This window comes from Zalophus californianus, chromosome 6 (assembly GCF_009762305.2).
Source record: "Zalophus californianus isolate mZalCal1 chromosome 6, mZalCal1.pri.v2, whole genome shotgun sequence".
NCBI lineage: Eukaryota > Metazoa > Chordata > Mammalia > Carnivora > Otariidae > Zalophus > Zalophus californianus.
In genome coordinates this window covers 146,165,346-146,178,160 of record NC_045600.1, presented here as the reverse complement: position 1 = coordinate 146,178,160, position 12,815 = coordinate 146,165,346, and the positions used below count along the sequence as shown (strand labels likewise).

General features: G+C 57.5%; 1 protein-coding gene across 1 annotated transcript in view; it reads right to left on the bottom strand.

The window, feature by feature from the left end:
• The window catches only part of ADAMTS7 (ADAM metallopeptidase with thrombospondin type 1 motif 7), a 44,309-nt gene extending 37,168 nt beyond the window's left edge, over positions 1 to 7,141 (bottom strand). The window contains exon 1 of the mRNA XM_035727841.1: positions 6,844 to 7,141. Coding sequence (XP_035583734.1) covers positions 6,844 to 6,949 — 106 coding nt within the window. The 5' untranslated portion in view covers positions 6,950 to 7,141. The remainder of the gene's footprint in view (positions 1 to 6,843) is intronic.
• Between the last annotated feature and the right edge of the window lie 5,674 nt (positions 7,142 to 12,815).

The following is a 12,815-nucleotide window of genomic DNA, read 5'->3' as shown; positions in this document are numbered from 1 at the left end:
AAGGCAGTCACTTAACCAACTGAGCCATCCAGGCGCCCTTAACTATTTTTCCATTTGTCTATTTTCTCCCAGTGTAAAGCCCAGGAGGGCGAGAATCCTTAGTCTTTGCTGGAGACTTTACCCGCCAGCCTTTATCGGTCTCAGTGCTCTGGGTAGTTAAGACTTAGTGGTTCCTCAGTAAATGCTGAGTGAATCTGTAGAATGGGGATAATCACCGCTTGCACTCTTGGGGTTCTTGTGAGGATTAGTGAACTGAACCCCCCCCCCCACGGCCATGCCTGGCCCGCTGACTGCACGTGTGGGCGATTGTGATTATTACGATGGATCGTACGGCCTGGTGGATTTTAAAATGTGCTCTCAGGGGCCTGAGGGTTCTGCACGTGCCTCCAGGACCCCTGGCGTGGGGAGACAGAGGAGGACCACCCAGATGCGTGGTCCCCTGCCCCAGCAGAGAAGCTCTGCTTTATTTGTTACCCCCAAGAGTTCATTTGAAGAGAAGTTTCCAGGCCTAGAAAAAATTTGCAGGCCTGCGCTCAGGCCCTTGCAGTTGGCAGAATCCCTGTCATCGTCCTCACGGAGTTCCCAGTAACACCAGACTCTTAACCTTTTTTGCCATGGACCCCTTCTCAGAATAACGTTTTGAATGCATACGGTAAGATGCAAGCACGTGCCAAGGAAATGGATTATATTGAAATACAGTCATCCAAATAATTCTGGAAGTGGGATATAGACTCAAGCGCTCCTTTATGAATGCATGAAGCAAGATCAAAGGGCAAATCTAACAACTACAGTAATTTTGCAGTAGTGATGAGCATCAGTCTGAGACAGAAAAATGTTGGTTTTCTGGCTCGGTAACAAAGTCACAGGTCTGCGAATGCTACTGCAGTTTGGTACTAATATGCATAATTGAAGGAAATGCTAACTTAGAGGTAAAAAACTTAAAGATGTGGTATCTTCCCAACGGAGTTCATGGATCCTCTAAATTTTGCCCATGTCCCTGGGGCTGGGGATTCCAGACGAGGACACCTGCGGTGAAGTCTGCAGCCTGCTTCTGAAGAAAGCAAAGGGAGGTTCAGAGATGTGCACAACTGGCCCAGAGCCACACAGCGAGAGGAACAGAGCTGAGACTGGGCTCCAAGTCTCCCACATGGCTTCAGTCTCCTTAGGAACATTGTTCTGCATTCTCAGCAGTCCGTCCCTTGCTGGGCCTGTTTCCCCATTGCAGCCATAAAGGACTTGCCCTAGATCAAGTTTTTCAAACTTCTGTAGCTACCAGACCTGGTCTTCAAAAGAAATCTTGTGTGGACACATAGACACATCAGAGCAGCGCCGCTGAGGGGGCCAGGGATCCTGGGGCTGATGCTCACATCCCATTCCCTCTCTGCTGTCCCAGGCTCTGGAAGCAGTTAGGAAACTGGCCCGTCTGATGTTTCTCTCAGCCTGAGGTCCTGCCCTGACCAACTGGGTGTATGCCCAGCTCTCCGGAATCCCAGCTGCCCAGGACAATGACCCCTCGGGCCATAGGAATGCCTGGACGCCCTGCAAGTGTCCCGCCAGGGTCCTATCTGTGGCTGCCTGCTGGGGCTGAGAGGGCAGCCAAGCCCAGCCCGAAGCTCCATCCTGGCCAGGCTGCAGAAACCAACTCGCCTGTCTGCTGCCAAACCACATGCAGAGCCCTGTACACACCAGCGGTGTGCCCCCCGCCCCGGAGGACGTGCCCCAGTGTCCACAACTGCCCAGTGGGCAGCCCGCAGGGTGCTGTCCAAGAGCACAGTCAGTCGAGAGGCAGACAGGCGGGGTCACTCCGTGGGGTTCCGGGCAAAGCTTCCCTCTCCAAGTCTCCGGAGGACATGAGTGCAAGGACTTTCCAGACTTCTCGGGTAAGGATTTGTTGAAACCAAATTAAACCAAATTCCCAGGCCCCATCCCAGACCCACTGAATCAACGTATCCAGGAAATGGGACTGGGAAGCTGCGTTTTTTTTACCAAGAGCCCCAGGGGACTGTGATCATCAGGGAAGTCCGGAAATCCTCCATGGGAGTGAACTTGGCTGGAGGTCAGCGGTACCTGGAGAGCTCTGAAAGGCTGCAAGGGCTCAGGACCCGGCCCAGAGATGGATTCCATAGCCCCGGGGCTCTGGGGCCCCAGAATCTGTATGTTCCTAAGCCTCGCAGGGACTCTGACATGACCCTTACCGAGGCTGGCCTTTGGAAGCCAGCGGGCTGGCTGGTTTGAGGAGACTCCTCGCTCTGACGTCCTCGTGAGGGCATTCGGGGTTATGGCACTGCCTGCAGACTTGGTTTTGTCAGTTCATTGATCTTGTTTGTTCATTTTGGCTTGCAAAAATATTGAAAAAAAATCGGTTGCCTATGTTTAAAAATGACATGATCTTGTCCGAAAATGTCAATTTCCAACTCTCCTTGAAAAGTCTTATCATCCATCCATGTCAGGCCTCAATGCCCACCTCGCAGAAGTGCCTGGCATGGAGCAGGGAGCCCCCTTGGAGAGGGTCCATACCCCCCGCCCATCCCCACTGCCCCCTATTGTGTTCCCAACTGTCCTTAAATGCAAGCTGCCCTTTAACCTCTTGTTACGCTGTCTTTCAATGACTAAAGCACCGAACTTCTGGGCGCCTGGGTGGCTCAGTTGGTTAAGCGACTGCCTTCGGCTCAGGTCATGATCCTGGAGTCCCCAGATCGAGTCCCATGTCAGGCTCCCCGCTCGGTAGGGAATCTGCTTCTCCCTCTGACTCTCTCCCCTCTCATGCTCTCTCTCACTCTCTCTCTCTCCAATAAATAAATAAAATCTTTAAAAAAAAAAATAAAACACCGAACTTCTAACAGAAATGGGGGAAGAAGAGATGGGCTGCCCACCATGTTTGTTCACAAGCAACACTGCCCTGGTGCGTGGCATTTGCTGGGTCACCCCTGGCTACTAACTGTGAGGGAGCGTTAGGTGCGTCAAAGTCCGGGAAAATATGAGACACCATTCTTCCCCTTAAGATCGAGAAAGGGGTGTAGGGCCCTCCTGACCCTCGCGCCTAGCCCAGTGCTGAGAGGCCCTGCAGAGGGGAGGGGACACTGCCTGGATGGACAGAGGTGAAGAAAATCCTCATCAGACAGGGTGGCGTGAGGTCCTCTGACCCTGGAATGTCCTGGAGCGGCCGCCACGTGATGGGCCCGGGAGATAATGCAGGTGCGGGCAACAGAAGGCGGTGAGCTTGGCCCACGCACGCGTCTTGTAAAATGAGACCGTGGCCTGGCAAAATAAGGCACTGTCAGGAACATGGGCTTGGAACACAGAAGGGTTCGGGTCCCAGCTCGGCCACCCCATAGCTGTGCGGCCCGGGCAGTCCCTTCATCATGGTGCTGAGCCTCAGTCTCCCCGCCCGCACAGAGAACCAGGGCCGTGATCGGAAGGAGCGGCACGGGATGAAGAGGCGGGAACGAGACTGCAGCTGCATCCCAAGACTCCGTTTTTAAGCATTATTTCCAGCGGTGCCCCGGGCACGGGCAATCCCCCTCAAGGCCGCTAAAGCCAGTTGAAGGGAAGGGTGTGCAGGTGCCGACCAGCCCGAAGCGCTCAGGGTCCTGAGGAACCGGAGCTGTGCGGCCCACTCCTGGGCAGGAGCAGCGTGTTCGGCGCATCGGGCGGAGGTGGGGTACAAATGTGATGGGGAAATCTGAACCACGGGGGGGGTGTGGCCCCAAGAACTCCAAACAAGTGTCCCTGCGGAGGGATCCACGTCCCTCGGGATGTGCTGTCCTGCTGAGGATCCCCGCTGTAGACCTTGGGCAAACATCGCAGGACGGAAATTCAAAGTGGGTTATAAAGAAGCAGCCTATTCGGTTCAGAAATGTGACCGAAAGGCAGTTAAAAGGCACGAGTATGCATGTGCTCTCCGGACAGCCCGGGATGAATCTCAGCTCTGCTACCCACAGCTGTTAGCCCACAGGTAAGTTACTGAACCACTCAGAGTCTATTTCTCCACCTGTAAAATGGGTACGATCATCACCATATCTGCTCCCTTCGGCTGTGTGAGTTGAATGAGCTCCCATGTAGGTGCTGACAACAGGAGACAGCATCAGCAATCGGGAGCTAAGTTAAAAGAGAAAATTAGCAAGAGAGGTTCTAAAGAATACGCCACAATTTCTTAGAAGCCTGGGCGCGGGGCCTGGCAGTGGGGATGGGCGGGGGGTATGGACCCTCTCTTTATCTCTTTATCTCTTTGCCTAATGGCTTAAAAAAGCGCTTTTTAATAAAAAAAGAAAAATACTTACAAGAAGTTATCACTCTGCAATAACTTTTATGTTCTTGTTTTGCTCTGCACTAATCTTTTTTGTAACTTATATTGTTTTGCCATTAAAATATTTTATAAAGGGGATCAGGGCACCTGGGTGGCTCAGTCAGTTAAGCATCTCCCTTCGGCTCAGGTCATGATCTTGGGGTCCTGGGATCGAGCCCCATGTCGGGCTCCCTGCTCAGTGGGAAGTCGGCTTCTCCCTCTCCCTCTGCCCCTCTCCCCTGCTCGTGCTCTCTCTCATGCGTACTCTCTCTCAAATAAATAAGGTCTTTTAAAAGATAAATAAAATATCTTATAAAGGGGGCTGAGTGAGTTACAAGGCAGACGCCCCTCCACTGTCTCCTAGAGCTGACCCCTAGCAGAGACTGGCTGAGACTCTCACCCCCGGAACTGCGGGCTCCAGGCTCTGTGGGTGCCGCAGGGCAGAACGAGAGTGTGGCTGCGAGCGCCAGGCAGCAAGACTCCCAGGTCAGGAGCCCTGTTCCGAACAGACTGAGCCCGGCCACACCGGGTGTTAAATACTTGGAATTTCATCCCTACGTGACAGAACTGTCACTTCACTGCTTCTACCAGAGAAATGCCAACGTGTTTACCCTCCCCTCCCTATCAGAAACCAGAGTTACAGTCCAGCCCTTCAAACGACCTGACCCCACGCTCATGCCAAAGAGGAAAAAATAACCAGAGTGTGCGAGAGACAGGTGCTGCCCTCCTCCGGTCAGCCGGTGTGTGCCCGGCATGCACACAGGGCTCACACATGCCATTCAGCAATTAGGGTTGGGCATTACTGGGCCCCAGTCCCATCAACCCCAATAGGTCCCTTGATTAGTCACAGGAGAAAAACTCATAATACACTTTCCTAAAAGTGAGTCCAAGATATGCCCTTTTGGTCTCAAAGAAGGTAGTGTTGAGTGGGTAGAGCCCCTGGTCGAGGACTCCCAGGGCAGCCCCAAAGAAAATGACAGCTCAGCAGCTGGGACTCAGGCATCCTGAGTGGGGGCAGGTGGGGGGGTCCCACACTGTGTACCTATGGGGATACCAGAACAGACATTCCCCCCGGGGGTGCGGGCAGATTAGATGGGAGAGGGTACCTGCCCTGTTTCCACTGCCAAATGACAGGTCCGAGCCACAGGACTCCCCAAGATCTCCCTAGTCTCAGTGGGTCTCTGTGGGTCACTCTACCCTGTGCTAAGCAACTGACATTCAGCATCTGGATCCTCACAAGCACCCCGCGGGGGAAAATACCATTCTCCCCACTTAACTGCAGCCCTGGGGGGGGGGGCAGAGGGTTGGCCAAGCACCTACCGGGGTCTGGCCTGCAGTGGAAGTGGAGAGGGTCCTGACTCCCCATTCCTCCCACCACTGCCAGGGGGCCTGGACCCAAGTCCGGGCTCAGGGACAGTTCCCTGGAGCAACCACTTCCTGCTGCCTCATCTCCATCACCTGGTCAGTCCTCACAGACCCGGCTCTGGGCAGTGGCAAAACAGGATTCTCGCAGTGACTAAGGGGCCCAACCTGGCAGGGTACAGCCTATCCCCTGGATCCTGAAAGAACTTTCTATCACCTGCCTTGCAGGGCTGTTGCAGAGATGATGAGAAATAAGAACGCATTAAATATTTGCTCCTCTCCACCCTGTCCACACTGCTGCTAGAGGGAACCTCCCTAAAACCCCATGAGCATCCATGAGCTACGCCCCTCAATGGCTCCCCAAAACCTCTAAGATCTGGTTTAAATGCCTCCTACACTACGGCCTCGGACGCTTTTCTAATCAGTCCCTGCACTGTGGAGGCAGGAGTCCTCCATCCTCAGCACGCAGGCCTAAGGAGGCCCACGCCCCGCCGCACGGACGCCCCCACCCCCTGCAGCCCACCCGGAGTTCATCCATCCCGCGTCCCTCCGGGCTCTGGCTTCTCCTTCCCTACAAAGCCTTCCCGACCGCTTCGCCCGCATGGCTCTCCCGGCTATCCGACCGGCCCCCATCAGATCAGGGGCTCCCTGGGCGCGGGGCCTGGGGTCTCCTAGACCCTCAGCTCCTAAACTCCCAGGCCGGCTGCCTCGGACGCGCCTGGAGCTCCGCGGCCGAGGAAGGACCTGGCCGCGGGCCAGAGGCTCGTCGGAGGCCGGCCGGGCGGGGCAGGGAGAGCCGAGCCCAGGGTCGGGAGAGAAGCTCCCCTCCGCTGCGCTCGGGCGTCTGCACACTCGGGAGAAGGGAGGCAGGAAGTGCTAGGGGCGCGCGAGTCGGGCCCCCGCGCCACCGACCGCCCGCCGCAGCCCGGAGCTGTGACCCCGCGCCCCGGCCCGCTGCGTCCCGGCGGGCTGCTCTGCGGACCAGGCGCCGACGAGGCTCGACATCGAGCCCTGGGCGAGCGGACCAGAACCGGAGGGGCCCCACGCCGTACGCCCGAGGGCGGAGGGGCTGCCTCGAGGCACAGGCAGGGGGCCGCCGGGTGCGCGGCTTCGCCCCCCGGCCCTACCCGGTCCCAAGCCCGCGGGGAACGCGGGGGGCGCGCGGGGCCGGCCGGCGGGGAGGGGCGGCCACCCACCTGGTGCGGGTCCGGGGTCGCCGGGCGCCAGGGCGCAGAGCAGCAGGATCAGGGGGCGCAGCCGTGCGGGGCTGCGGGGGCTGCGGGCGCTCAGGCGGCCGGGCATGGCCGGGGCGGGCGGCGCCGGGGTGGGGGGGAGAACCCCGCGCGCGCGCTCTCGTCCGTCCCGTCCGCTCGCTGTCCGGTCCGGGTCCGGCTCAGGACATGCCCGGCCCGCGCGCAGCTCCGGCGTCGGGACCCGGCCTGCGGCAACAAAGGCTGCACGGCCCGCCCCCTCGGCGGCGCAGGAGGCTCCAGGGACCGAGAGCCCGACGGCGAGAAAGAAAGAAAGAAAGAAAGAAAGAAAGAAAGAAAGAAAGAGAGAGAGAGAGAGAGAGAGGAGAGGAGTGAGGGAAGGCGGGAGGGGGCCGCGCGGCTGAGCCGCGCCGCCCCGCCCCTCCCGCAGCCCCGCCCCTCCCGGCCCGGCCCCGCCCCCTCAGCCCCGCGGGCCCCGCCGGCCGCTGTTTGGAGGCGGGCCCGGGCCGGACGCGCGCGGCGCCCCCCGACGGCCCCGACCGGCCGCCCGGCCGCGGGCGCCCTCTGGCGGCGGAGCCGAGCCGGGCCTCGGGCCGCGACCCTCCAAGGCCCCCTTAGAAGCCGGAATTTCCGGAATGTCGGCTTTCCCCGAACAGGCCGGGCCCCCTAGGAAAAGGGGTCCGGAGGCCTCCCGGGGACCCTCAGGTGGACCCTGCTCCAAAGCCGGCTCAGGAGAGAGGCCTGGCCGGTGGGCGGCGGCTCCCACGCAAGGCGGGTCCCACAGCCTTAGTGTCCAGTCTCCGTCCTGCTTGGCCGTTGGGTTAGCGCGGGCCGAAGCGGGGTCCCGCGGGCGCAGGCCCGGCCATCTGTCCTCGGTGGCCGCCGCGCTTCTTCCTGTGCTCGCAGGAGCCCGCTCCCAGGACACTCCTGCCTTCGCTCACCCTGGCCCGGCGCAGGGACCTCCTCGAGTTCGCCGGGCTCGGCAGTGGTCAGCTTCCCGGCCCTGCCCTCTGAGGCCCGCACACCTCCTTTGCTGAGACCTCCCCGGCACCTCATTCCTGGAAGCTCGCTCCCGGCTCCTGCTGTCCTCCTGGGACTCCGGGAGCCCTGGCCACTCAGTCTCTTGACGTCCTCAATTCCAGAGACCTTTCATCCCACCTCTGCCACCAACCCCCATGGCCAGAGCCTGGGCTGTGTCATCCCCAACTGCCCTGCGCCTGACACCCGAGGACCAGGTGCCCGACCTTCAGAGCTGACACCCTCCCCAGCCCACCCTCCTCATCCAGTTGTGTGTGTTCCTCCTCTGGTCCGGAGTCACCTTCTTCCTCTGCCCCTCCTAGCTACATTTCACTGCTTGACCCCTGGCTCCCACCCAGCCACCTTCCATCCTCCCCCCATGCAGGGACAATGCACGCCACCACATCCAGCCACACACACCTCTCCTGGCGCACCAAGCACCTGTGACCCGCACCCAGCAGTTTGAGACAAAGGCTTCCACCCTGCCCCTCCGCTCTCCTTCTCAGTCCCGCTTCTCCAGCGCGTGTCTGGACCTCTCCCCTCCTGTTGGTTCCCCAGGCTCACCCCTCCTCCAGCCTCCGTGTTGGTGCATGAGCCCCTGGACCCTGCTCAGTCCTCATCTTGACCTGCCCTGAGCATTCTAGAGATGCCCCCCCGCCCCACTCCTGCACCCCACCCTCCTCGGCCTGGCCCGTCGACTCCTCACCCTGCAGGTGTAGCGAACGACACGGACACAGTGTCCGTTGTCAGGGGCCCTCACTCGGGAAAAGGACCCCAGACCACAGGCACAGCGACAGACCTCGAAACAAGACCCACGGCTGAGAGGGGCTGCAGGGGAATAAAGCTGGGAGACCGGAGGGGTGGTCAGGGAGGGCACCTGAAGGCCCTTTGAGTGGAGCCGCCGGAGTGATGAGGGCCAGCCATGTGCTGTGAAGGCAAAAGGTGGGCGTAGACCTGGTACACCCGAGATTTGTCCTTGCAGACGCTGCACGTGTCAGCGCTCGCGGGCAGTCTCCCTTCCCCTTCTCAGGGCTCCCAGAGCACCTGTTGCCCCGCCAGTCAAGGCACCCATCACACGGAGGGCCTGTGGTCTGTTGGTGGGTCTGCGACCCCACCCACCGTGAGAGGCAGCGTCGGCTCTACTTGCCTTCGTGATCCAGCCCCCAGCACAGTACATCCAAGAGACAAGAGGATCGGGCGAGGGGACACACAGCCCTCCCCGGCCAACTCCACAACCTGCGACCCTCGCGCCTGTGGCCAGCCGCCAAGGCCCACACCGATCCGAGGCCTCTCTGAGAGAGTGTGTGTTTGCAGGCTCACCTGCTTCCACTCCAGTCCCAGGTCCTGACCTTCATCCCGTGTGCACCTCCTCGCAAACCAGACTGGACAGCTCGGGGTACGAAGGCATGCTGAGCTCCGTGCTGCCCTTGGGACGTGCGTAGTAACCCAGCCAGAAAAACAAGGCCGACTCCAAATTTGGGGAGCAAAGAGTACATTTTGAACAAAGCAAGAGAGATGATATTTCAGCATGTTTGATGTAATTGTTCGGAATGTCCAATTAGAGTCCCCCTCCCAAACCTTGACAGATTATTTTGTTTTAAATGATCACCGTGCCACGTAGCCTAACATCCCCAGTGAGATTTATCTTAGCTAAAATGTGACCAGAAACTCATCAAACTACGTCGGAGACTACAAGTATTCTCCTTCTATGTACCCATGCATATATTGATCAGTTGCTTAAAAGGTAGCAAGCAGAACAGAGCGTTGTCTATTTAAGATTACAAACGAATAGGTAACAATAAAATGAGGCACACAATTTTTTAAAATTTAATAAAAACTCTGGGCCTAAACCGTTGTATCCAACTAACGGAGACACTGATCCCCACTTCCCACTTCACGGGTTTTCTCGGGCGGTCGTTCTCAGCCAGGGGTGATTTCACCTCCGTGGAATTTTGCAATGTCTGGAGACATTTTTGGTTGTCACAGCCAAGGGGGAGGTGCCACAGGCATCCGGTGGGTAGAGGCCAGGGATGCCGCCGAACCTCCCACAGCGCACGGGCAGCCCCACTGCAAGGGATTATCCAGCGCGAACGTCTCTAGGGCCCAGGTTGAAAATCTCTGGTTAGTGGACTAAATCGTTTGAAGGCACGTGTGGCAAACCAAAAGCCTTATGTTCTAGTGTTTGGTTTTACTTTGCGTTTTTGGGGTCAGGCAAGCACAGGGTAAACATTCAACCTTTACACACAGTGAAAAGTAACTCTTCCTCCCAAAGCGGGTCGTCCCTGGCCCCTCGGTGCTCCTCCCCAGGGGCCGTTTCTGCCTCAGGTTCTCACGAATCCTCCCAGGACGGCACACATCCACTCTATCTGTCCCTGGCTTTTTTCACTTAACAGCGTAGCTTGGAGATGGCTCCACATCCTTGCTTGTGGATCCATCACAGCATTTAACGGCTCCTTAGCATGGGACGCACACACCGGATCGTGACCTGCAAGAGGGGAGGAAACCTTTGTTTTACCCACTGATGTACTCTAAGCAGCCGGCTCTTGCTGTGACCATCCTCCATGCATGAGGGTGAGTCCAGCTGGGGGATCAGGTCCAGCACCGGGCTTGCTGTCCCGGGCGTGTGTGTTTGTAACTTTGACAGAGAGATAGGTATCGCCAAATTGAAGGCACTTCTTTTGGTGGGTCTCCCCCACCCCAGTACATTGCAAGAGTTGCAAAAGTAATTCCAAATTCCAGTGTAGGGGGCAGATTGCTAAACAAGGATACCCCAAAAGCCCCCTCCGTGGGACAGGCACTGAGTGTTCTCAATTTGTCGCCATCTCGGAAGCACGGCACCTTCCCTGCCAACCACCCAGGCCTTGGGAGGGTGGCCTGCCCCATGCCGAGAGGGACAACTGCACGGGAGTCCCAGCAGCTACCCACCCGCGGAGTCCTGAGCCATCGGCCGGCTGCTGCCTGGCCAGCAGCCCCCTGGGCAGTGAGAACAGTGATTAGACAGGTCAAATGTGACATCGAACGTGCACCGAGTCCCATGCGCTGGCCCAACGCCCCACCTGCAATGTCTCGAGTGTCCTGCTCCCAAGGTGAAGTAGAGGTCATCACTATCCTCGGCATACCAGTGGAGAACTGCAGTGCCCCCAGGCCACGTCATCTGCCGAAGGCCCCCGATGTGGGGGTGTCAGGGCCCGGCCGGGCCTGCCTGCAGCACCTGGGTCCCTGGCCGCTGCGCACCTTGTCCCCCCAGATGGCCAGTTTGGACTGCTGTCATCAAAGGGGCCATTGTGTTGTGGCTCCTCCTTCTGGAGCTGTTTCCTCGGGCAGCTAGATGCGTGGGAAATAGGCCCCTTCCCCTTCACCAGGGATTCGCGGGGGCTTCCGTTCACAAGCGTCTGGCAAGTGCCGGGGGCCGAGGGCCAGGCTGAGTCCAGAGGGACCCTGGTGATGGCGCCGCTGTCCCCTGCAGTCCCTCTGGCCTCCACCCCAAGCCCAGCAGCCCCCAGAGGACCAGGGCTGGTCTCACGGGCCGGCACCCACCAGGACCGGGGTGGGGGGGGAAGACTGTTGCCTGCGAATCCCAGCAGCTCTGCCCGTGAGCCGTATACCTAGCCTGAGCCTGGCACGAACCTGGCCCCCCAGCCCCGCTCCCGCCTCTTGCGGCCTGTGCACTCCAGCCGCTTATCACCTCCGCTGCTTTCCTTCTCTGTCCTGCCCTTCAGCAACGGGTGTCCCACATCCCTGTGTCTGGAAATAATTTGAAAACTTCTTAGGCTTTTCTGTTGCATTTACTGAGGGCCTAGGAGCTCTTTCTGCTCATTTATCCTTCAACATTTTTCCCCATGAATTTTGTTAACTTTTGTAAAGAAAACACTTGTTTCAACATTTATTTTTTTTAAATATTTTATTTATTTATTCATGAGAGACAGAGAGAGAGAGAGAGGCAGAGGGAGAAGCAGGCTTCCCACCGAGCAGGGAGCCCGATGTGGGGCTCGATCCCAGGACCCTGGGATCATGACCCGAGTGGAAGGCAGACGCTTAACCGACCGAGCCACCCAGGCACCCCTTGTTTCAACATTTAAAGACCAGAATCTTGGAGCTCCTGGCTGGCTTAGTCGGGGGAGCATGTGACTCTGGATCTCGGGGTCATGAGTTCGAGCCCCACGCTGGGGCTTAACAATAAGATCTTTAAAAGAAGAAAAAAAAGAAAAACAGAATCTTCGCTGGTAATAAAATCCTGGATAAAATAGATTACATGGGCTGTTTTTCTTTTTCTTTTTTTAATCAATAGATTGTTTCTCTCCTTGATTCACCCGACGAAAATTCACGTGTGCTGCCTGCAGTGGAGCTGAGTTGAATGAAAACAGCACGAGCCTTATTATGAAATTACTCTCACCAACATTAAAAATGGACCTGGTTATATAATTTGGGGGTTGGGAAGAATACTTTAAAGATGAAATCAACAGCAAAATCTGTAGGGGAAAAAAAGTTAATAGATGTGCCTACATCAAAAGCAAAACTTCTTCCTATTACAATGCTCCATAAATCCAACGTCCAAAAACCAGGAGACCTGGAAAGACCAGAGGGAACAGAGAAGCCCATCAAGCAAGAGGATGCATCTCAGACGGAAGCACCGAAATTTCCAGACTGGAAGAGTTTACTGGCATCCAGCACAATGGAGAGAAAGCAAACAGACCCACACAGGAACACAGCCTCCTCGCATCTTTACGTGCCAACACTCAGCTACTCGGGTACTTGAGAAAAGTCACGCCAGGAGTTTCCAGAGCAGGGGTAATGGTCACCAAGCCCATGGTCGGAAATGCGCAGGATTCTCTCCGGTAACTCCATGAGCAAGAGGCCCGCAGAGCCCTGCTTTCAAAGTTCCCAGGAAAATGGTTTCTGACGTAGAGTTCAGTTCTTGGACTCTCGATCCTGTTGCTAGG